Raw genomic sequence first — 23,419 nt, forward strand, 5'->3', positions numbered from 1 at the left:
TTTTTTCCATTCCTATTTAACTGGATTATTTTTCTATTTGTTTTGCTATAAATAATTGATTAGCGTTCTTGTGTATAAATTTGGGGCTGCATCTCTAATTCTTTCCCAATAATACATTTCTGAATGTAGGATTACTGGGAAAAGAGATGGACATTTTATTCAGAATCTTTTTGCCAAATCGCTTTCTGGAAAAATTGTACCAATTTATATCCCCCTGGCAGGGTATGCGTTTGCCCAACTCACCACCATCTCACCAGCGTTCTATGTTATCTTTCTTTTTACATGTTAATTTGGTTAGTTTTTTAAGATAATAGCTTGTTTTTAATTTGCACTCTTGGATTCTCAGTGAGGCCAGGCAGCGTCCATTTCTCTAGTGGTCGTTTGTCTGTCTTCTGTGAACGGTGCGGGTCATAGCCTCTGCCCGTTGATCTGTCTGACTGTTTTCTTCTTATATGTAAAGTGTCCTTGTCGTTTCTTTTTGTTGCAAATGTTTTATCACAGGTTATCATCCATCTTCTAATGTTGCCAGGGTGTGTTTTGGCACAGAAAATCTTAATTTTATATGTATGTGGTAGCAGCTTTCAGCTTTCTCCTTGTTACCCCAACCTCAGACCTCCTGCCCACCAGCCAACTCTGACTGCTTGCTGGAGGCAAGAGGGCCCAGTGGTTAAGAATAGGGGCCCTGGCACCAGACACCTGGGTTCAAGTGCCAGTTCTGCCCCCTACTCCATGCTATGACCTCGGGCAAGTTTCTTAATCTTACTGCGCCTCGGTTTCTAATGCATAAAATGGGGATGATGAGATTATCTGTCACATGGTGGTGTTGTGAGGAGCAAATGAGCTATTATTTATAAAGTGCCTGGAACGTTCCTGGCATACAGTAAATGCTACCTGAGTTTCGCTTTTATTCATTATCGATTGCAGGGAACCTGTGACGCTTATCTCTTGGAAAGGATTGTATTTGCAAAGCTAATACCTTCTCAGTGAAAGAAAAACTGGATTTGTCAAGCAGGGGATGTGTTCTATTACAAACAAATCTAGGTCTTTGTTACTTTAACTTGAACTTCAAAATGTATCTCCCATTTATTTTTGTTAGATGTTACTAAATTTGAAAAAAACTAATTACATGCCCCAGACACCACTACTCGTTTGTGTCAACTTGCCCTACTCACAGGATGAGATTTAAGTGTATGACTGAAGATCCCAAAAAAGTGAACAGAAAAATAAAAACTAGGAATGCTGTTCCTCTTTGGTTTAGCAGAGGTCTCTCGCACGCCTGCAATAGGCCAAGCGTCATGGATTCCATGGAGAGTTAGATGTGCTCCCCATCCCGGAGCCATCCCAGCCTGGTGAGGCTTCCACCTGGAGCAGGGGTCCTTAGGATGTATTCCAGGCAGTGGCTGCGTGTGTCTGGTAACCTTGGCTGGGATCTGACTACCCGGCTTCTCTCGCCTGCTGCCTGTTTTCCCAGCCTGGTTCTCCAGCCCTTCCTGTGGATTTTGGGAGCTCCTCCCACCCCCATCTTTCTAACAGGACCCTTCTCCGTTTATGAAAGCCAGAGTCAGTTTCTGTAGTTTGCAATCAAGAACTCAGATTTGTCCTTGGTACTAACCCCACTTCTGGAGTCAATCCTAAGGAAGTCCCTTTGTTCCAGCTAACCCTGCCGGTCCCCATCGCCATCTTGTCTAGTCCCAACTGGGCCCTGGACCAGGAGGCAGGAACCGGAGGGATTCTTGCCAGGGATGCCATCATTTGCTTTGTGTCTTTGGGTGAGTGCCTTACCTTCTCTGGGCCTCAGTTATAAACGGAGGAGTTAGCCTGGATAGTATTAAAACATACCCTTCTCTGACCTTCTCTGGCATTTGAGGCTTTTCACAGTCTCCTCCCCAGAAGTGGGATGTCCTCCCTGCCCTTGCTTCCTTCCCTTCACTCACCCACACACTCTCACCTCACCTCACCCAGGATCCTTGCCATACTAACCCCAAACTCCTCCCGTTCTTGGAGTATAGATCCTGTTTTTCTTTAGCTCGTGAGTTCTCACTGTTCATGCAGAAGCGGCTTTTACTTTCTACCACCAGGGCCTAAGGAGGATGTTAGTTCTGAAGGGTCCGTGACTATTAGGTCCTGATGCCAGGTACCCGTTCTAAAATCTCTGAGAACCATTTGGTTTCTTCTCTGTCCTAGCCCCAGCCGCCCCTTTCCTAGAAGTTCTCCATGGCGTTTTGGGGAGGCCAGGGAGTGGCCCTGGGGGCCGTCGTCTGGGGTGGGCTGGGCCTCACCCTGGCAGCCTTGTGTGCGGGAGACACAGAGCCTCTTGTTCCCAGAGAGGAGCTCCAGGTGGATCCTGACCTCATGGGGCTCCCCGTAAAACCCACGGCCCCGGGCCCACCAGCACACGGGCGCGCTGCCTGCAGGGAGGCAGGGCTGCACTTTGTCTCCTCTGACCTGGCCTCCCTTCCTGTTTGCAGACCATGGGGGATGTGAAGCTGGCTGCCTCGGCACACGGTTCCAAAACCTCCCACAGTGCGGATCACTCGAGAGTCGGCTCCATGCCCCTGAAGGAGGCCCCTGCTTTCATTTTGCCCCCTCGGAACCTCTGCATCAAAGAAGGAGACACCGCCAAGTTTGAAGGGAGGGTAAGGAGCTTGGCTGGATGGAAGGCTTGGGGGGAGATGGGGTAGGGGCTGTCGCTCCTTCTGGAGCCTTCTCCTCAGCAGGCTGGATCTGGGAGAAGGCCTGGTTTTCTTTTGGACCCACATATAAAGGGAGTATGTACCAATGTGCCCTATTCCTTTTGTTTATGATTGACTTTGGTCTGTATTGGAGAACTCAGGGTGGCAGTGGGGAGGGACACAGATGTTTTGCTGGTGATGTAGGTCATGTTCTGGGTATGTGCTGCCTGACTATAGGAGAAGACATGGGCTGGTGGCAGGAAGGGTACAACTTGGGTTTCAGTATGTGCCCTCAAATCTGGACAGTTGACAACTGGCTGTAATTTTTTCTCTCACTCCGTCCCTGGAAGGAATGTTTAGTTAACTGACCCTCTTGTGTATCCAACTGCTACATCCAGAGCAGTGGGATGGGAGATAGGACCCCTTATTTCAGTTCTGTCACCTTTTGCTAATGAATACTGGTCTCTTGCCCTTCCTGGGCCTCCATTCCTTTCTCTGCAAATGGGCAGGATAATTCCTTGTCCACCTTATATTAGAGAGGAGAGGAAGAGGAAACATGGAAGAAGATCTAGAAGACTCTCTAAGGTTACGCCCAGTTGGAGAGACTTTGTAACCTGCTGGCTCAGGCCACCAGGAAGTCACATCATCAACTTGACTCGGAGATGCATGTGGAAGTCAGGGGGTTTGCAAATAATATTTGCGCTGGGATTAAATTCAGGGGATCTACCCCAGGAAAAGCTTTAGAAGCTAGAAGGCTTTGATCTGAGCAAAAGACACCTGAGGTGCTGAGTTGTTCATAGGTTGTGAATGTACAGTTTAAGAGCTGGCCCCTGAAAGCTTGTGGAAGGGAAGGATTGAGAGCATCACTCTTCTTGGGTTTGTTTAAGCGGCACGTTTGACTGTGTGGTCATCTGGAGAGCATACAGGGGCTGCACTGCAACGTGTGCTCTGCACAGGCCTGTCTAGTTAAGACTGTTTGCTGGTAGATCTGACATAATAGTCCTTGTCATATCTTCTAACTGAAGAAGACTGTGGCAGAATGTTGGTGATGTTGCAAAGGGGTCTGCTTCTTCACTCTGGGAGCTACTAGGATGAGGGCTCTTTTCTCTTGCCCTGACTCTGGTCCCCCCATCCCCACATCCCCCCAGCTGGCGGGAAAGAAGCAACAGGAAGAATCCTTTGGGATTTAGAAGTGGCTTACATAGCCATAAAAAGGAATGAAGTACTGATGCGCACACTACAACAGTGATGAACACTGCAAACATTACACTAAGTGAAAGAAGCCAGGCACAAAAGGCCACATATTGAATAATTCCATGTATAGGAAATGTCCAGAATAGGCAAACCTTTAGAGACAGAGAGTAGATTAATAGTTGCGAGGGGCTGGAGAGGAGGAGTAGAGAGTGATTGCTAATGGATACAGGGTTTCTTTTTGGGATGATGAAAATGTTCTGAAATTAGATAGTGATGATGGTCCAACAGCTTTGTGAATACTTTACAAAACACTGAATTTATACTTAAAAAATTAAAAATCAACTGTAAAAAAATGACTTAGAGGGGCTGGCCCCGTGGCCGAGTGGTTAGGTTCGCGCGCTCCGCTGCAGGCGGCCCAGTGTTTCGTTGGTTCGAATCCTGGGCGCGGGCATGGCACTGCTCATCAGACCACGCTGAGGCAGCGTCCCACATGCCACAACTAGAAGAACCCACAACGAAGAATACACAACTATGTACCGGGGGGCGTTGGGGAGAAAAAGGAAAAAATAAAATCTTTAAAAAAAAAAATAAATAAAATCTTAAAAAAAAAAAAAAAATGACTTAGAGGGGCTGGCCTGGAGGGGTAGTGGTTAAGTTTGCATGCTCTGCTTCAGTGGCCCAGGATTCATGGGTGTGGACCTACACACTGCTGCCATGCTGTGGTGGTGTCCCACATACAAAATAGAGGAAGATTGGCACAGATGTTAGCTCAGTGACAATCTTCCTCACCACAAAAAAGGCTTAGCAAAACTGATCTCATTTTCATACCCACCCTCCTGCCCTATTGCCTCTGAGAGATGAACTCCTGCCTCAAATTGAGACAAACATGGAGAGGAAATGATGACTTTGCTTCCTTATGTTAGTGGAGTGTCTGGCTCATGAGAGAACTTGCGTGATGATGCATTGCTTCCTTTGTTGACTTTGAAGGTCATGGGGGAGGCATGTCTTTGAGTTACATGATTTGGAACCTCCATAGAAGGAGTACTGGGCCAGGAGTCAGCACACTGGAATTCTTTGTTGCACCATCATCCTTTGGTTGGCAGGTCAGACCTGCTATGGACTGAGAGTTCCTTATCTTAGAAGAAACAACTAGTTGTTTCTGTATTTCTGGTTTACAGGCCTGTGTAAAGAAAATGAGTTGAAGAAGAAAATGGTAAAGTTAAAATGTGTAGTAAGGGGCTGGCCTGGTGGCTTAGTGGTTAAGTTCGTGCGCTCTGCTTTGGTGGTCTGGGGTTTGCCGGGTTGGATCCCAGGTGTGGACCTGTAAACTCCTTGTCAAGCCATGCTGTGGCAGGAGTTCCACATACAAAACAGAGGAAGGTGGGCATGGATGTTAGCTCACAGCCAATCTTCCTCAGCAAAAATAGGAGGATTGGCAGTGGATGTTAGCTCAGGGGTAATCTTCCTCAAAAAAAAAAAAAAAAAAAAGGTGTAGTAATGCAGTGTTGTTTTTCATGAGGTGAAATTCACATAATATAAATTTAACCATCTTCAAGTAAATGCCATTCAATGACATTTAATGCATTCACAATGTTGACTGCAGTATTCTTAAAGTAGAGCATTCTCTGAGTGAAAATTTTATGTTGCTTATATTGACGAAATAGTTGACTTTGTATATTGCATGTGGACTATATCTCAAAATGAATGTATTCCTTAAAAGTCAGTCTGCAGAGCTGTGCTCCCACTTACCACCTGCCTGGAATTAACCCAGAACAACACCTTGACAGCATGTGGGTGTGTAGAGGACACAGAAGGAAGACAGTTCCAGAGAGATGTTAGTGGAGTGTCTGGCTCCATCTGAGAACTTGCAGAAAGAAATGCAGAGGGAAAGGCTGTCATAGAAAGTGCTCTGTGGGGCCGGCCCGGTGGTGCAGCGGTTAGGTTCGCATGTTCTGCTTCTCGGTGGCCCGGGGTTTGCCGGTTCGAATCCCGGGTGCGGACATGGCACTGCATGGCACGCCATGCTGTGGTAGGCATCCCACGTATAAAGTGGAGGAAGATGGGCATGGTTGTTAGCTCAGGGCCAGACTTCCTCAGCAAAAAGAGGAGGACTGGCAGTAGTTAGCTCAGGGCTAATCTTCCTCAAAAAAAAAAAAGTGCTCTGTAACTAGCATGCTGCACATGCGTGTTATCACTATGGCAAAGGACACAAAAGGACTGTTTGCTTCGGGGAAGGACCACCTCAAATGATTCCAGAATGAGGAAGCTGGTTGCTTTGATACCAGAGATGAAGTTGGGTAGGGGGTGTTCCTGACCTGGTGCCCTCAGAGAAGGGAAGAGTAAGGTGGTGTTAACCTGGAGTGACATGGGCTTTGAGCAGGAGTTGCTAGTTATAAAGGACTGAGCTCCAAACAAGGTCACCCCCTGTTCATCGTCGGTGGTTCTCTCCCTCTAGGTCATGTTAGCTTTCTCTGCTGTGGCTACGTGACCTTGCTTGCAGCTGACCCTTCCCTCTAGGTCCTGGGACACATCCTGTTTTGGATGCTCATTCTGCACTAAACCAGCCATGGCATCAGTTTCATGGTGACCTTTGCATCTTGGCTCTCCAGTAATTGGGCTCTTGCAGAATCTCTTTCGAGTGACAGACTTTTAAAAGTTAAGCCTTCAAGTTCCTTCTTCGGCCCAGGCTGGTGACCCTCGCAGCCAGCAGGAATCCTTCTCTTCCTTGTGGCGGCCCTCAGGAGCTCTGCCTGCTTTTGTCCCCTCTTTACAGTTGCCACTACTAGCTTGAGCCCTAAAGCCTGGGTGTGGAGGGTACTAGGATGTCCTCGTTTTTCCGAAGGGGACGCAGGGACCCGCCCCTCACTGTAGAAACACAGTGGACACCACAGATTGAGAAAGTTATAAAGGATTGCTTCTGATGACCTTCTGAAGCTGGTAATTAGAAGTTGGTTCAATCTTGTGCTTTCTGTGTTTACTCCTGAAAGAGGTCAAAACCGTTGCCTGCTCTGCCCCCATTTCCTTTTTAGGCCTATTTTTAGGCCAAGGACTTAATGAACCCCTTCCTCCAATAAAGCCCCCCTTTCTATCAAGAAGACTTGGGTGATGCTAAGGTGGGACTGCAGGTGCCCCTTGTGCACAGTTCATGTCTTTTTCTGAGAAGCTCCAGACTCTGAGATGTTGAGCAATGCAGGTCTCAGTCCCTCACGTCCGTTAGGACATTTCTGCTTGTGGCAGATACTTTGAACAGCGAACACGTAACCCATTACCAGTCCCCTTTGCCCTTGCCTTTTTCTCCTTTAGAAGCCGCTGTGGAGGCTTCCTTTGCAACTAAGAGTGGACACATTCTGGCTGAAGTCTGCTGTGGAGTTTCTGGAAAAGCTCGTGTTTTTCTGATTTAAACAAAACAAAAGACATCGCTGGTGCTCTCATATTCCACCCCTCCCCTGCTTCCTGCTTTGAATGCAGATGTGATGTCTGGTGGTCAGGCAGCCATATTAAAACAAAGAGGCAACAAGCCAGAACCCTAAGGATTGGTTGGAGTGGGCCTGGATGGGGGTACAGCAGTAGAGGAAGCATAAAGATCAGCTAAGAGACAAAAATCCTAAGTCTTAAAGCTTTCTCAGATAAGATCTTTGGCTATGGTTATACACACAGGAAATTTTGCAAAAACTGTTCCTAACTGATAAACACCTAATGAAATGCATGTGGGGATAGTTTCTTTAAATGATGGGAATAAGTAGGGGAGAACACATAGCACAGAGAAGAACCAAAAAACTCTTATAGACCCTTACCAAATCTACCAGCAGTGAGGGAAATGCCTTACTTTGAGTTGAATGTGGCCCTGCAGTTAAAATATCCTAGAAGAATTCATTCCTCTTTGGCTGTGGCCATCTGGCTTGAACCCACATGGTCTAGGGTTTATGAGAGGAAGTCACCCATATGGGTTTAAGTGGTGAGTTAATGTCATTATTGAACAACTCCTATTTGATAAGGGTCTACTGATTAGGCCAAAGCTACCTCCCTTTTTTGGCTTTGCCAGCTGAAAGCTGGGGGAGATTATATTGTCTCATAAAATTTTGGGTCTGTTTCTCATCATTACCACCTTTAGACCCAGGCAACCTGAGCCCACATTCTAGAAACCCCTGTTCCTTCATCTGGCTGTACCCTTGCCTCAGAGCAGGGGATCTGTCTGCCTAAGGGTTGTACTCACTAGAGCCACACCATTCTTTGTGTTCTGGGTACCCAGGACGCCAGAATTCTCTGCCCTCTGGCCCTTAGCCCACTTCTGAGGCCTGTATGGGCCTCTTCCCGTGAGAAGCCGTCACTAGGCCTGAGCGGGGTGGTGAAGGGCAAGCTGTTTGCTTTCGGGGACGGGAAGGTACATGTAACTTGGATGAGGGTCTCTGTTGTCCACCGCATGCGTAGGAGGACCCCCACAGTGCAGGGTGTAGCTTGGGTGGGAAGAGTAGTACATCGGAGGTGCCACTGAGCATTGCTGGGCCCAGGCGCTGGGGGCCTCCATGTATAGCTAGCCAGGCCCACCATTGCCGAGGGCTGACTGGACCTCCTCCAGCTGCTCTCATGCCCCTGTGGGTGGCCAAAGTGCCAAGGGGTGCCTCCCCTATCACCATGTCAAGTATGAAGGGAGTGGGAAAATACTGAATGGTGGGAAAAATACCGAAATTACTGGAGATTTCTTCCCCTCTGCCCTGGAATTTGTTCTTATCAGAAAAAGCAAACATGATGAGAGGCCCCGGCTGTGCTGTGAATCAAATGAGCTAAGATTTTAGGGCCTTTTTCTGAGAAGCACAACCCAAATGAGGTTTCAGTCCAGACTGAGGGGCTCGGTGTTTCCTGAAGAGGGCTTCACAATAAAGGGCTGGCCTGGCCTCATCGAGGCCTGTTTATGTTTAAGTCTTGGAGGGTGGAGGAAGGGAACACAAGAAGACTTGACCCATGACAGCATGAATAACTCCTCAATTTCCACTTTAACCAGTAGGAAACATCCTTCTCCCAGTACCTCTTTCCCAGTTCCCTTCTAACTCAGAAGCACGGGACCACTTTGAGAGATTTGAAGGAGGTGTCTGGTCTGCCTTCTGTCCTTTGGAGCCCTCCTGGTGTGATTTCTGGAGAAAAGCATGTGCATGTCAAACAGTAGGAAATGACAGTATAATTAGGTGCTTGAAATAGTTCAGTAAATAATTTGCACTATTGGAATGTAGAGGAGATTAGGACGAGGTTTCGAGTGCCTTGAAAACTGGTTTCCTGCTTCCTGACTTCTGTCTTTCCAGTTTGTTCTTCCTACTGCTACTTACATGATCTTCCTAAAGTGCCCATCTGACTGTGCCATCCCCTGCTTACTGTCCTTGAACCTGGCACGAAGTTCTTCAGCACGGCCTGGAAGGGCTCTCTGATCGCTCCCAGCTCTGCTGCATGGTCTCCTCCTCCCTTCCTCCCTCCCACACAGCCGAGTCCTGGCCCTGCTCACCCAGCCCACACCCCCACAGTGCAGACACGTTGTTCTGGCATCACCTTTGTGGAGAAAGGGTAAACAAGAAAAATATTTTATCTTCCCTGTCAATTTGGGGTTAGGACTGGGGGCAGAGTGTGGCAGGACGGGAACTAGCATTTGTCGATGGCAGGCATGGGAAAGCTGAGTCATTTAGCCTCATGGTAAAGGCAACTTTATCCCCACTTTTTATAGAGGAAGAATCTAGGGGCTCAGATTGATTACAGAACTTGCCAGGGTTACATCAGTTAGTGATGGAGGCAGTACTTTGGGGTCCAAATCGTGTATTCCTCTCACTATGTGATGCCATCTCTTTCACATGTCTCATCTGGCTCCTTGAACTCGGGGACTATTTCTTATTCGTCTTTGTGCCCCAGGAATAGCACAATGTCTGCCACATGATGGGTGTTCAATAAATGTTTAGTTCCCCTGAGAACCAAGGTGGTAGGGTCTAAGACTACACCTCTTACCAGTCAGGTTCATAGGCATTCGGTCCATGCTTCTTGTAGGGTCCTATCTCCCCTGACCCCATCCCACTCCTGCCCTCCCTGCTCCCCATCCACACCCCTACATCGCTGCTCCTGCCTCTTCCTCAGGCTATGCCTTCATCAAGAATGCCCTTTCTTCTCCTCTCCATCTTATCCAGCCCCAAGGTCCAGTTTAAATTCCTCCTCCTTCAGGCTGCTTTCCTTAAGTATGTTTCCTTTATAAACTACTGTATTAGTGTACAGAAGAGCCATGGTAATAGGCTGTGGAATATTCTCGATAATCACATAAGATCATTCATGACTAATAACCACAGGAAAGAGTTGACTGCTTTGGCCTTTTAAAAATGTATTATTCATTAATCATCTCTATGCCTATAACTTTGTTACAAAGAAAAAAATGGTTTAAATGTTAAATTAGTTTTAAAACAAAAATTCAAATCGTGTAAAAAAGTTCCTGTCTTGATCTTTACTTCCACTCTCCAGAGCTAGCCGCCATTATCAATTTAGATATCATTCCAGACATTTCTAGGCAAATATAAGTATCTATTGCAAATGCTTTTATATACACAAGTGGGCCCACATATAATACACTGATCTGCAACTTACACTTTTCACTTAACATCTTTTGTCATTTTTTTCCGCATTAGAACATAGAATCTACCTCATACATCTAATCCTGAACTTTGTAACTCATAATTGCTCCCTCCTCTGAACTCCTGCAATACTTACATGTATGACTCATTTTTACTTTTTGTCACTTTACAGTTTTATCAGTGATTGTTTATTGCCTTTTGCTTCCTTTATGAGGATGAGTTGTTCAAGGTCTAGAGCTGCATTGTCCAATAGGATAGCTACTGGCCACATGTGGCTATTTAAAGTTAAGATTAATCAAAATTAAATAAAATTAAAAATTCAGGGCCGAGTGGCTGGGTTCGTGCTTTCCGCTTCAGTGGCCCAGGGTTTCGCCAATTCGGATCCTGGGCGCAGACATGGCACCGCTCGTCAGGTCATGTTGAAGCGGCATCCCACACAGCACAAGCAGAGTCACTCACAACTAGAATATACAACTGTGTAGTGGGGGGCTTTGGGGAGAAGAAGAAGGAAAAAAAATTGATTGGCAACAGATGTTAGCTCAGGGCCAATTTTTAAAAAAAAAAAAATTCAGTTCGTCAGCCACACTGGCCACATTTTCGGTGCTCCATAGCCACGTGCAGCTAACAGCTATTATGTTGGGCAGCACAGATTATTGAACATTTCTATAATCATAAAAATTGCTGTTGGACAAGGCTGGTCTAGAACACTCTTATGTTTGATTCCATCCCCATATACCAGTGACCCACAGCTCGAAGATATGTGGAGAATAATTGTTCCATCCACAATAAGAATAAGACATTAAGTTCTTGAGAACTTACTTAGGGCATAAGATTCATTCAAAGAAAAATGGAATCTCTTGGTGAGAGAATCTTTCTTTGTCTTCCATTTTCATTGAAGATTGCTAATCTTGGTATCCCAGCAAGCTTGAATGTGCTCCCAAAATTTCCATAGCTGTCTATCCCAAGTGGCTCAGAAATTCTCATGGGAGGGAGGCTGGCGGTGGGCTGCCTGGGTGTATTCAGGCAGTGAATATCCTGAAGTATTCAAAGGAAGAGCAGCAGAATGGGAAATGACAGGACAAGTATTGCCGAAACCTTACGATTGTCAGCCGCCGGTGGCCACTTCTGCTTCAAATTGCAGACTGAACAGACTTCACTTCTCCTCACTCCAAATATGCCATTGCGGTGAACATAAAGAGGTTCAAAAGAGAATAAATGCAGAGCTGCACTGAGAACAGGAGAGGGGACATTCGTGGATGAGAGGGTTTTCTTGCAATTGCATTGAAGAATTTGTCAGCGCTGCCTGCCAAAATAGGTAAGGGTTGAGGCTTCAGCAGAAGTGAGAGCCATACAGTTGAGATTAAAGGATTTGGAGACGAGGGGTTGACAGTAGAGCAGAAATCCGGGTGCTAAAGGAAGGACTGTTTACTAAGTATCTATAGGGAGAAAATGGAAGCTCCTGGCGTGGATATTAACCAGTGTCTCAGAAGAAAGACTTCTGACTTTGCCACAGGGTGGAAGTGTGTTAGACGTACTGTCTGTCCAGTTGCTCCATGCCCAAACCCTCTAAGTGAAGCCTGCCAGTAGACATGCCCCACTCAGGGTCCTGGAGCTTGCAGTGAGGCCCCTCATTCAGGGAGACAGGACTACAGCCAAGGGGTGGAAAACTCATACCAGCTACCTACATTTGGAAACTAGTTCTTCAATCATAGATCAGGAACAGTTAATTCATGGCTACCAGATGTTTGAAGAAAATATTTATACAATGTAGCATTGCTATCAAGAAAATTGTTGTGCTATTTTTTCAATCAGCCCATAGACAAAGCTCAAGAGTGTTATAGTTACAGAACGGAAAGTAAACTTGTAAGCCTTGGGAAGCCGAAAGTAAAGGAATGGTGAATGGTAAGGTAGAGGCAGGAAAAGAGAGGAAGAGAAAACTGTAGGGACACTAATGTGCTCATCTTATAAAATGGGAAGTGAGGAGATACCATCTAAAATAGATGGATCAAAAACAGAGGTTTGAGTATATAACTTAAAACCATAATGACAGAGGTCAAAAATGATCCTCTCTTTTGTGTGTGGCTAGCAGTGTTCTCAAAAAATTCAAGCTAAAATTTACAAATGGAAAGCTTACACATGCAATTCATTTCTGAATGGCGTTTCTCAAAAAATAAGAACTGGCAATGCTTCCACGTGGCAACGCTTGGTCAGTAGGTGCTGTCCCTCTGCGTCTAAGCATGTCTTTGCCAGGTTGCTGTCGTCCCCCCCTTTCCTAGTTGTCTCCCAACATATGGGCAAGCATCTGTTGCCAGTTATGAGTTTGCTTTTTGCCTAGCCATGTCTGTATTAATAGTGGGAAAGTAAAAGATGGGCAAGTAGGGCCTCATGACATTTCTTGCCCCACCCACTTTCTATTCTTGTGTTTCCTGTCCAGACTCTGTAGGCATTGAGTTTGTGATCTTGCTGTAAATGTCCAATAGATCTAAAAATCAAAACAGGGCTAGTGAGAGAGAGGCAGTGTCAGTCAGCAAAACTCCTCGTCATTCGTAGTGGGAATCCACTAAGTGCTGTCTGAATTCTTCAATCAAGAAATGGACACAGAGCATATTTTCTAGAATTACAGAGTTTAATGATAGAAGAACAGAAAGTGATGTCAAAAGAAGTGATACTATTGCAAGAAGGGGAAAGAGTTAAGAGGGAAAGAAACCTTTGGCCAATTTATACACTCAACTTTCACCTTTTACTGTATACGCATTCTTATTTCTTGAATTTTTTAACAGTAGATAGGAATTGCTTCTGTAATTTCTAACAAGCACGACAAGAATGCCTGTAAAAAGACTTGGTATATTTGAGTCCAGTGTCCAGATTCTATTTGATAAATGGTCAAAGGTGAATACACAGTTTACGATGAAAGAAACGTAGACAAAGTCTGAGTGTAGAAAAATATACAGCACTGTGTCAAAATACATTACACAACCCTGGGAGCAATTAAACAAGTGGACATTAAAGTACCTTTAAGGTGTTTATGTACCTGAAAAACTAACACAGTAAAAGATGGCAAGAGCCCACTGTTGGGGCTGTGAGGAAACAGACGAGTTTTTCCTTTGCAGGGAGCACTGATTGCTGGCTTAGCCTTCCTGGGGCTTGAACTGGCAGAATGTTATGGAGCAGTAAAACCATTGATATGCTTTGCCAAGAATCCTGCTTTTGACACCATAGGTTAACTCTTACGGAAGAAGGAAAAAAGTAGTTGGTACAAAGATGTTCAGAGCACTATTTAAAATGACAGAAAAGGAACTAGTTTGTGCTCAAAAGGAGATAATTAAATAAATGCATCAATATGGCAGATATTACGTAATCACATACTTGTCACTTTGGGAAGCTACATCCATAAAGGGAAATGTGTGTGAATAATATAAAGAGAGAGAGAAATAGAGCAAGGACACTGGGCACAGTGTGATCACCGCCACATAAAAACACCTCCATGTTCGCTACCTAAATTAGAAGAGGATTTGGAACCATGTAAATAGAATTACTTTTTTATTCTAAGTTCTTTAAGTATCTGTATTTTAAAAATTTCACTGTAATGGTTCACCTATCAGGGAAGAGAAGGCTGGTGCTGTCTAGATAGATGTGTCTCCCTACTAATAAGGCCTTTAGGTTCCAGTTATTTTTACATGTTTCCAATTATCTGGACTGTCTGCCTTGAAATGGAAACAAAGCTGTGTGGCAAAATGAGCAATGAGAGATGGAGAGACCAGATTATGCTTTTCTTCCTCTAACTGTATGCTTACGGTGGCCCGAGGGACAAGGTGTGAAGGGCCAGGTTTTGCATTCGGCAGTGGGGATCTGCCTAGACGTGGGAGATTTCACTTAGGTCTGGCTGATTTTTTTTACATAGATACAATTTCTGCAGAACCCAAGATGTTCATATTCCTTCTAATAAGCAACTTCCTTCCAACTTGAAATGAAGTTAATGATTAAGGTGCTACTTTAAAAAAACTGGCCAGCATGAATTGAGTTTCCTCTGTGTTCCAGACACTGGGACTACAAAGAAAAATAGAACAGGGTCCCCATCTTCAGCAATCTTGCAGTTCATGGATTATCAGTTTTGGTGGCAGAAAATTAAACTTTTCCTCCTCTCTGAAGCCTTTTCCAGTGCTTCCAGCCCATTGTATTCTTTTCCATTGCCACATTCTAGGAGGGTTATATTCTGCACTCTACAATTTAGAATTTAATTAGATGATTAGCATAACATGTTGTGGAAGGAGTGCTGGATTTGGATTCCAGTTCCTGTGAAGTTGCCTTAAAACTTTTCAACAAACCAGTAAACCTCCCTGAGTCTCAGATTTCTTCTTATAAAGTCATGATTTAGATCACCCTTAAAGTACTTTGTGATCTGAAATTCTCTGATTTATTTATTGTAGTCTGTGTTCCCTATTTCAGATGTCTAATTCTTTTTTTTTTTTTTTGATGAGGAAGATTTGTCTTGAGCTAAAATCTGTTGCCAATCTTCCTCTTTTTGCTTGAGGAGCATTGTCCCTGAGCTAACCTCTGTGCCAATCTTCCTCTGTTTTGTATGTGGGATGCTGCCACAGCATGGCTTGATGCATGGTGTGTAGGTCCATGCCTGGGATCCAAACTCACAAACCCTGGGCCACTGAAGCAGAGCGCATGAACTTAACCACTAAGCCATCAGGCCAGCCCCTCGCATGTCTAATTCTTAACACACCTTAGTCCCAGTTCCTGGTAGGTGCCCAGTAAAGAGAAATTATTTGTTTAGCCTGTGAATTTTCTAAATTTCAATCTCATTAAAGTAATGTTCTGCTTTTATTTAAGGTAAATTTCAAGTGTTTGGACTTGATTCATTCAACTGATGTTCGTTGAGCACTTTACCACAAGCCGAGTACTGTGTGAATAGTTTAGAACTGGAAGTGTTTAAGCAGGACTAGACCATCTTTTGTGGACTATGGTATTTGGGATCCACAAATACTGGTTGGGAGTTGGGCCAAATAGTCTTGACAGTTGTTCCCATCTTTAACATTTTATTGTTTTATGTATTCAGTTCCACTATCTTGATATTGGAGTTTTCTTTGTATTTTATTCTGATCACCTCTTATTTTTAATAATGTACCATACCTTTGTGTAGCATTGTATAGTGTACAAAGCTCTTCTTAGTTTGTTAGAGGGTAGGAAGTGCTGGATACGCAGAATTAAGTGGAATGAAATGTATGAATGGAGGCCGAGTGACTCCCAGAGCACAGTGCTCTTGGGCAGAACTAGATGGAAGAACGAGGCCAGGCTTCTGATCACCTTCAGACTGAACTTGAGTTAAGTCTGCATATCCACTTCTGGTCGGCGGAGCTGAAGAATGGCCGACCTCTCCCAAGGGTGAGATCCCGCCCAGGGGCTGGGCTAATCTGTGGGGGCTCCCGGGTCCTTTCTCCCTCAGCCCCTTCCAAGCTTCATCTACTGTGAGGTTCTTCTTCCAGCACTACTTCTCGGCCCAGGAGCCTTCCATGGTTTTGAGTCCAGGCTCCCTGCCTGTCATTCAGTGTCCTCCACCATGTGGGGCCCGTCCCCTGGACCAGGGCTCTTCCCGACTGCTGTGCGACCTGGGCCTTGCCATCCCTGAGCAGGTCCTGGGCTTTGCCTCTCTGACTTGTCATCTTTCTGCCTGGAAGCTGGACCTCAAATCTACAAGAGTGTCACCCAAGCTCTTCCAAATGTCACTTCTTCCAGGGAGCCCGTCCTGCTTTCCCTGGCTGGTTATGGTCACCTGCCTCCTGAATCACCCCAGGGCTTTCTTATACTGCATATCTTTGGCTTTATGTTCTGATTATTTGTGTGCTTGTTCCTTGAGGGACAAGACCCCCTTGAGGGCAGTATCTTATTCATTTTTGTGTTCTCTACAGCATCTAGGACAGTGTCCTGCCCGTGGGAGGTATTCAGTAAGGCCTGGTTAGACTGTAGCTGACGAGGATGGATTTAAATACGCTGGGACACTGCAGTCAGCCCAGTGATGCTGAAACGCTGCCTTCTGCAAATGTGTTTCTTGGTGTTTTGCTGGTTATCATGGGGAGCTGGCTTCTGTAGGACTAACTGTGTGACCCTAGAAGGAGGGCTGGTCTGGTGGTCATGTGCCTGGGTCCTTGCCTCTACTTGCTCTGAGCCCTGGGCTTTAGTTTCCTCATCTGTAAGTGAGGTTGGACCAAATGACTCTGGTGCCTCTTCCTGCTCTCTAACATTCCGTGATTCCAAAAAAATAAAATTTAAACAAGAGACCTAGTGATTGTATCAGTATAGCCACCAGCTGACGCCTGGTGCTACCTGAAGTTGTGACACTAGGGCAGGCTGACTTGAGTGGGTGATTTACAGGTTAATTCAGTTCAGCAAACATTAGCTAGCTACAGGATGTTTGGTACAGCTGGGATATAAAGATAACAGAGAGGACCAAGAGACTGTCCCTCCATTCAGGGGATTCACATTCTCAAATGGCTGAGGCTGTGAAGCCACCCCACCACACCCATTCCATACACACCAGCCTTGAGTGCTGTCACGCTATCTGGGAAGGTGGGATACGGGTTCTGACACCGCATGTCAGACCTGATGGTTCCTTCAAGTTCAATCCGTGTCGCCCGCCTCTGCTCAAGGGCTCTGAAATGAAAGGGGCTGCGTTCACACTGGTGGTGATTAGAGCTGACTGAGTGGTGGTGAGGATGAGAAATAGACCCGCTCGTTTTCTCTCATTTGGTGACATGCTGAGTCCCTAAGCACCTCCTCTAAGAGATGCAGGTCCATCCTTCTCAGAAAACTCCAGCAGGATATAGGGCAGCCTAAGGCGGTGAGAGCAGTGGAGGGGTCTGTTGAGTGCTGGAGTTTAGATGGTGGGCACAAGGCCTGGGAGGGAGGGTTGTCTGTGAAGTGTGAAGGACTTGGCTCACTTGGCCCCCAAACCCTGGGAAGGCTGACCGGGGAGTGAAAAATGAGCCTACAAGAGTTGGAGCCAGGAAGGCAAGGAAAAGCAAATCAAATCTGGATCCTGATTTAAAAGGCATGAGGCTTGGGGGAGCCAGGCACCTGAACATACTTTCCAGAGGCTGTCATGCTGGACTTGCATCATCGATGAGCAGTGAGGGGAAGTTGAGGCCGTGGAGACTGCTTCCTTAGGCTGCAGCCCCCCACAGCCAGACCTCTCAGGGGCAGACACCACCCCATTAAATGCCATACTCTGTCAGGCTGGAGGATGGGGAGACCTATTGCAGTTGAGTCCAGAAAGGAGAGGGGAGACGTGTTTTCTGGAAGTGGTGAAATAATGACCCAGGGTCCGTCAGTCCCACACACATAGAACGAACACTGGTTCTTGAATAACGACTTATGTGGGGCAGAGCTCTTCTATAACAGTCAGATCAGTCACTACCCCTCCTCCACCCCTTCATCTTCAGCAGCCAGGGCATGGCTATTTGGAGGTTGGGGTGAAATCTGGACACCTAGGTGCCTGAGTCATTAGTGGAGACACTGTGTAGAGAGTATTTCTCAAAGTGGGGTCCATCAGAATCCACTGGGCTGCTTGTAGGTTCCCACCTCAGACCCACTGAAGTAAGACCAAGAAATCTGCATTTGAATACACCATCCCTACGCAGGTTATTCTTTAAGCCACCAAAGGGACACTATTGGAAGCAAAGGTCACAACTGCAGATTTCGCTGCCTGTGAGGGAGCACGTGGGAATGGCTGAGGCAGTGGAGGAGGAGTCTGAACTTCAGCGTCTTGTATAATTTTACATCTGGGGGTGATGTGTCTGACATTGTGTGACGTGTCAGGGGAGGATGTTCTCTTTATTGATAGGCTGCCCAAGCACATGGTTGACTCCTATAGATCAGTGGTTTTCAGAGAGAGATTCTGTTTATGTACTAAATGTGTGTGTACATATGTACTTTACGTGTAGAAAGGAAGATTTTTGCCCCCTCCTCCCCAAATCAGTTTTCACCCCCTTAGGGTGACATTGCCCCCATACAGATTAAATTTTATGATGTTTAGAATCTTCTGCTAGGGTGGAGGTGAGGGATCAGAAAAGAGCAAAGGGAAAATAGGTGGAGGAAAGAATCAACCCAGGGTAAGAATTGCACACAGAAATGAGAGCTGTGCAGTTTGCAGAGCTGCTAGAGATGGGCTACAGGTTTGATATAAGCTTCCTAAAAATCATGATCAGGTGCAAGAACCATTTTGTCCTTATAAAGTAAACTCAGTTGCTCAGGAGATGCAATCACAGGACATAACTAATGGGAGCTCTCCAGATGGTGTGTGCCTGTTTACCTGTGTGTAAATAAGGGGAGCTATCTAGATTTTAAAGGCTGTAAAAGATGCTATTTGGGCAGAAGAGTGGAGGACCCTGGCTCTGTCAGCGTTCGCTGCCCTGTGATTCTCTCCTCCCCAGAACTCAGATCACCACTGTTGTCTGCCCTTCCTTCTTCCTAACTGGCTCAGGTCCCTGCCAGTTTTTCTTTACCTCATCTTCTTTGTTGCCCTGAGATCTGTCTGTGCTGCATTCATCATGCTCCCTAAACCTCTCAGTGCCCCCAGCCAGGGGAGAGGTGTGACCCCTCCAGTTTCAGGGGAGAAGGCGGGTAAGGACAGGACTCTGCAGAAGGTGGGTACATGCTTCTGGGGGGCCTTGTTCTCCTTGAGTTCTTCAGGGAGCAGAGGCCAGCCCTGTGCTTGTACAGATATGCTTGCCAGGGCTCAAATGGTTGTAAAACGTCGGGGCAGGGAACCAAGAACCTCTGTGCAGACCCCTGTGCAGTGGGGCAGTGAGAAGAGTAGAAAGAGCCCAGGCTTTGCAGCCAGAAGATCTGAGTTTGAATTTCTTCTCCTTAGTTCTCTGGGCTGCCTAGGTGAGCTGGGGATAATAATTCCTACTTCATGACATTATTGGGAGGGAGGGTTGGTGCAGTAGCAGAAGTGTGCCAGCACATAGTAGTTGCCTAATAAAATGGTAGGCGTTTACACTGTAATATGATCAGGATTACTGATCTGTCCATAACGCCACTCTAAAAACTTTAAGAATATTTTAAAGTAAAAATAGAGTATGCTATTTAAGAAAACTTAGCAAAGCAAAAGTAGAAAGAAGGTTAACACCACCCATGGCTCTACCTTGCTATCTGGTCACTGTTATAATTTTGATTGGTAGTTCTTGTCTTGTGTTTCTTTGCTAAGCTAGGGGTTTCTTTTGTTGTCAATGTAGGGATGACTGTGGTATTTATAGGTTCAGGGTGGCTTGCTGGAGGATGGCAGGCTTGGGGTCAGACTTAACTTTGAATGCAGTCCCATCCTTTCCGAGTTGTGACTTTGGGTAATTTGTCTGGTTACTCTCTAAATCACTCTGCTGTCTATAGAATGGCATATACCACCCATATTATGGCATTGTTTAAATGAAATATCTTTGCTACGTATGGAATATAGTAAGTGCTTAATAACTTTTAGTCATAATTAAAATTGTTCATGCTGTTTTGTATCCTGCTTTTTTCACCCAGCATATCATTTTTCAAATCACTCTGTCAACATAATTTTAATGGTTAGTGTTCCATTAAATTTGATATGCTACCATTTACTGAATCATTCCTCTATTGGCAGTTATTTAGGTGATTTCCAAGAATTCCTTTTATAAATTAAATTCTCACGGACATCTTTATATATGAAGCTGTCAATTGCATATTTAATCTTATTTCCTTGGGATTGATTAGTTTGTAGTAGAGGGATTACTTGGATAAATGCTTTGGGCATTTTTAAGTTCAGGTGCTTTCCAAAAGGCTGGTCTTCGGCTTGCACTACCATTAGTGAGGGATGAGACATAGCGCCAAGTCTCATGGCCCATCTGCTCCCAGACCAGTGAGATGCAAACTCGCTTTGTCATTTTGGAGCACCCTTCCATCAGCATCTTCCTGCCCCAGCTCACAGTCTGGTTCTTCCCTGTATCTACCAAAATGCTCTCCGAGCCCAAATCCAGTCTGCATCTGCCCTCGGGCTTAACCTCCTTGTCCTGGTGTCAGACACTGACTGACACAGGAATGGGATAGATCTCGTAGTTTGAAGCTCAGAGATTCATCTGATGACACAGGGTCAAGTCTTGAACTACAATTTGTTCTTTTTTCTTCTCTGCACATCAAGTCTTGGCCCACATAATCATTAATTTTAATCTTTCCACTTGAGTCATATCCTTATTCAAAATATATATGTCAATTTGTCTTCATTGGGTCCCAGACAAGGAGCCCTTAGGAGTGGATACTGTCTCCCCCAATAGAGAAGGAGCTTCCTAAGGAAGGGGCCATGCTTAAGGTACTGACACCAACATAGGTGTGCAGCAGATACTGGGCTAGGTCCTACGAGACATGAAACACAGAAGGCTTGGTTCTTGTTCACTAAGCATTGATGCTGCCTGATTGAGGTGACAAAATGTGTGTGTGCACACACTTTCACTTAACATTTGTAGGACTTACTGTGTTGAATCTGTCTTCTCCATCTCCCCTCTAAGAGTAGGCGCTCCCTGAGTGGAGACTAGTCCTTCAGTTCTTTGTGTCTCCTGCAAATGTCTAGCACAGTACCTGGGAGGGGTGCTCTATGAGACTCTGTAGAGTGAATGAGTGAAAAAAACATTAGTGAACAAGACCCTATGCTCTTTGGTCAGAGTATAAAATACTATAAAATGTGCAACAAAAGCTAGAGGCAAGAAACATTTAAAGAGCTCATGGAGGAGATGAGAGCCATCCTACGCCATTCTAGGAGTCATTAATTCATTCAATTACAAAATAAGGATGTGGTGTGTTTAATTGTGCTCTCAAGAATACTCCCAGTCGCGTGGGGGCACTGGGGAAATTTTGCTGAAAGACTAGGTGGTCTTGGAATAGCTCTTTAATACCTGGAACTTTCTTGCTCATGATCCTATTTGACTCCTCTGAAAGGCTGTAGTGGGAAAAGCATGAATTCTGGGACCTTGATAGGTACACATTTACCTGTGTGTGTAAATAAGGGGAGGATTAAGTGAAATGAGGTACTTAATGTGGTGTGTATGTAGGAAGGCCAAATGTCCAAGCCCTCCCTCCTTGTGTAGCAGGAGGAAGACTGGCAATTGCCTTAGGAGGCCTGTGCTGTGGTCTCCACTGACCCTTCAAAAGTGTTGTAACTCCAGCCTGACCTGCATGTAGGTCGCTTCGGAGAGGAACTGAAAAGTGACAGGAAAAAGGTTTCATGGGCAGTTCATGAGTTAAGAGAATATTACTTAATTGTGGGTTTGATGGAAAACATTATGTGAGGTTGGTTCAGATCTTTCCAGAGGTCTGCCAGCAGCCTCAGAAGTGGAGCCTTATTGAAAACATCTGGAGAGCAGTTTGGCGCCCAGCCTCTCCTTGCTTTTCCATGCCACAGAGCCGTCTCGCTCTGTGGATGGAGCTCAGCCCCAGGACTCTGCCAAGGCCCTGGCAGCCTCAGCTGGGGATGGGCGGTGCTCTGCCCAGCTCCCGACTCCAGCTCAGAGCTTGAAACCAGTTAAGCCTGAGAGGGGATTTGGCCAGGACTGCCGGTCGGTATTTCTTTCAGGGCTTGGAGTTAACCAGGGGCTTGAGTCCTTGCAGGATAAGTTAACCAATGTGAGGTTCTGTGGGCAGGGGTGCGGGCTGCCTACTGGGCGAGTGACATGGACTCCACTGTCCTTTGAAGTCCTCTCATGCATCCTGCTGGGTACCAGCTAGGGAATGAGGACACTGTTGAAAGCTCCCATTCGGAAGGCTCAAACTCTCTGCTCCAAAAGGGTCTTCAAGGAGAATGCTGCCAGCTCAGCTACCCCTGAAGCCTCTTTGGCCTTCCTCCAGTTGGTCAGCAGCCATGGTGATTTCAGCCGAATTTTCTTACAGACCAGTATGGCATGCCAGTCCCTCAGTCTTCCTTTCTGAGAGGACTTTTAGTCACAGCCATTCTCTTTTTTAATGTACTTTCATAAAGATATACTTCTGACAAATTTGCGTAATTTGAACTTCAGTAAGTTAAGTTTTGAAACTGTTTTTTTTGGCCGTTCCTGAAAGTAAAACATGTTCATGTAAAAAAATTGGAAATACAGAAAAGTATAGAAAAGAAAACAATTCCAACACCCAGAGATAACAGCTGTTTACATTTTTGTAGATTTCCTTCTAACTTTTTTCTTTTATAGCAGAAAGTATAGGGTTATTAAATATATTATACATATTAAATAGCTATAGTTTTGTCAGCTGCCTTTTTACTTAATATTTAATAAACACCTTCTAATTTGCCTCAAGATTATCATTTTAAATAGTTGTATTTTATCTTATTGTTATACTATAGTTATTTTAAAGAGACTAGGTTTTGGACTTTTAGATTTCTAATATTTGATCTTTTAAATAAACTTACATCCATCGTCACGGACATCTTGATAATCCCTAAGGTAGATGTTAGTTATTGAATCTTTTAAAGTCTTTTGATAGCTATTTCCAAATTGTTAAGATAGCCGTGGAACATCAGCATTACAGTGCTAACTTTATAGGTAAGAAAAATTAAGTTCAAGTTGTTACCCTCACATCAGCAATGTTTAAGAATTAAATTTTCCCTCGGGCTGGCCCAGTGGCGCAGCTGTTAAGTTCGCATGTTCCGCTTCTCAGCGGCCCGGGGTTCGCCAGTTTGGATCCCCGGTGCGGACATGCCACCGGTTGACAAAAGCCATGCTGTGGTAGGTGTCCCATGTATAACGTAGAGGAAGATGGGCATGGATGTTAGCTCAGGGCTGGTCTTCCTCAGCAAAAAAAGAGGAGGATTGGCAGTAGTTAGCTCAGGGCTAATCTTCCAAAAAGAAAAGAATTTAATTTTCCCATATTCTTATAAGTACTAATAATCACTTTACCTATTAGATTAACAAACTTTAATGAAAGAGATTGCGTTTATTTTACATTTGCTTGATT

General features: G+C 45.3%; 1 protein-coding gene across 14 annotated transcripts in view; it reads left to right on the forward strand.

Moving 5' to 3' along the window:
- Positions 1–23,419, forward strand: part of MYLK (myosin light chain kinase) — a 258,811-nt gene that overhangs the window by 82,654 nt on the left and 152,738 nt on the right. For 12 of the 14 annotated variants that reach the window (XM_023623637.2, XM_070243688.1, XM_070243693.1 and 9 more), the window contains exon 2: positions 2,469–2,636. The exons of 1 other annotated variant lie outside the window; for it this stretch is intronic. In XM_023623637.2, coding sequence (XP_023479405.2) covers positions 2,472–2,636 — 165 coding nt within the window. In that variant the 5' untranslated portion in view covers positions 2,469–2,471. Of the gene's footprint in view, positions 1–2,036; positions 2,135–2,468; positions 2,637–23,419 lie in introns of those variants that run through there. One more of the 14 variants, XM_070243687.1, reaches the window with a different exon arrangement.

Source organism: Equus caballus, chromosome 19 (genome assembly GCF_041296265.1).
Source record: "Equus caballus isolate H_3958 breed thoroughbred chromosome 19, TB-T2T, whole genome shotgun sequence".
NCBI classification, from domain to species: domain Eukaryota; kingdom Metazoa; phylum Chordata; class Mammalia; order Perissodactyla; family Equidae; genus Equus; species Equus caballus.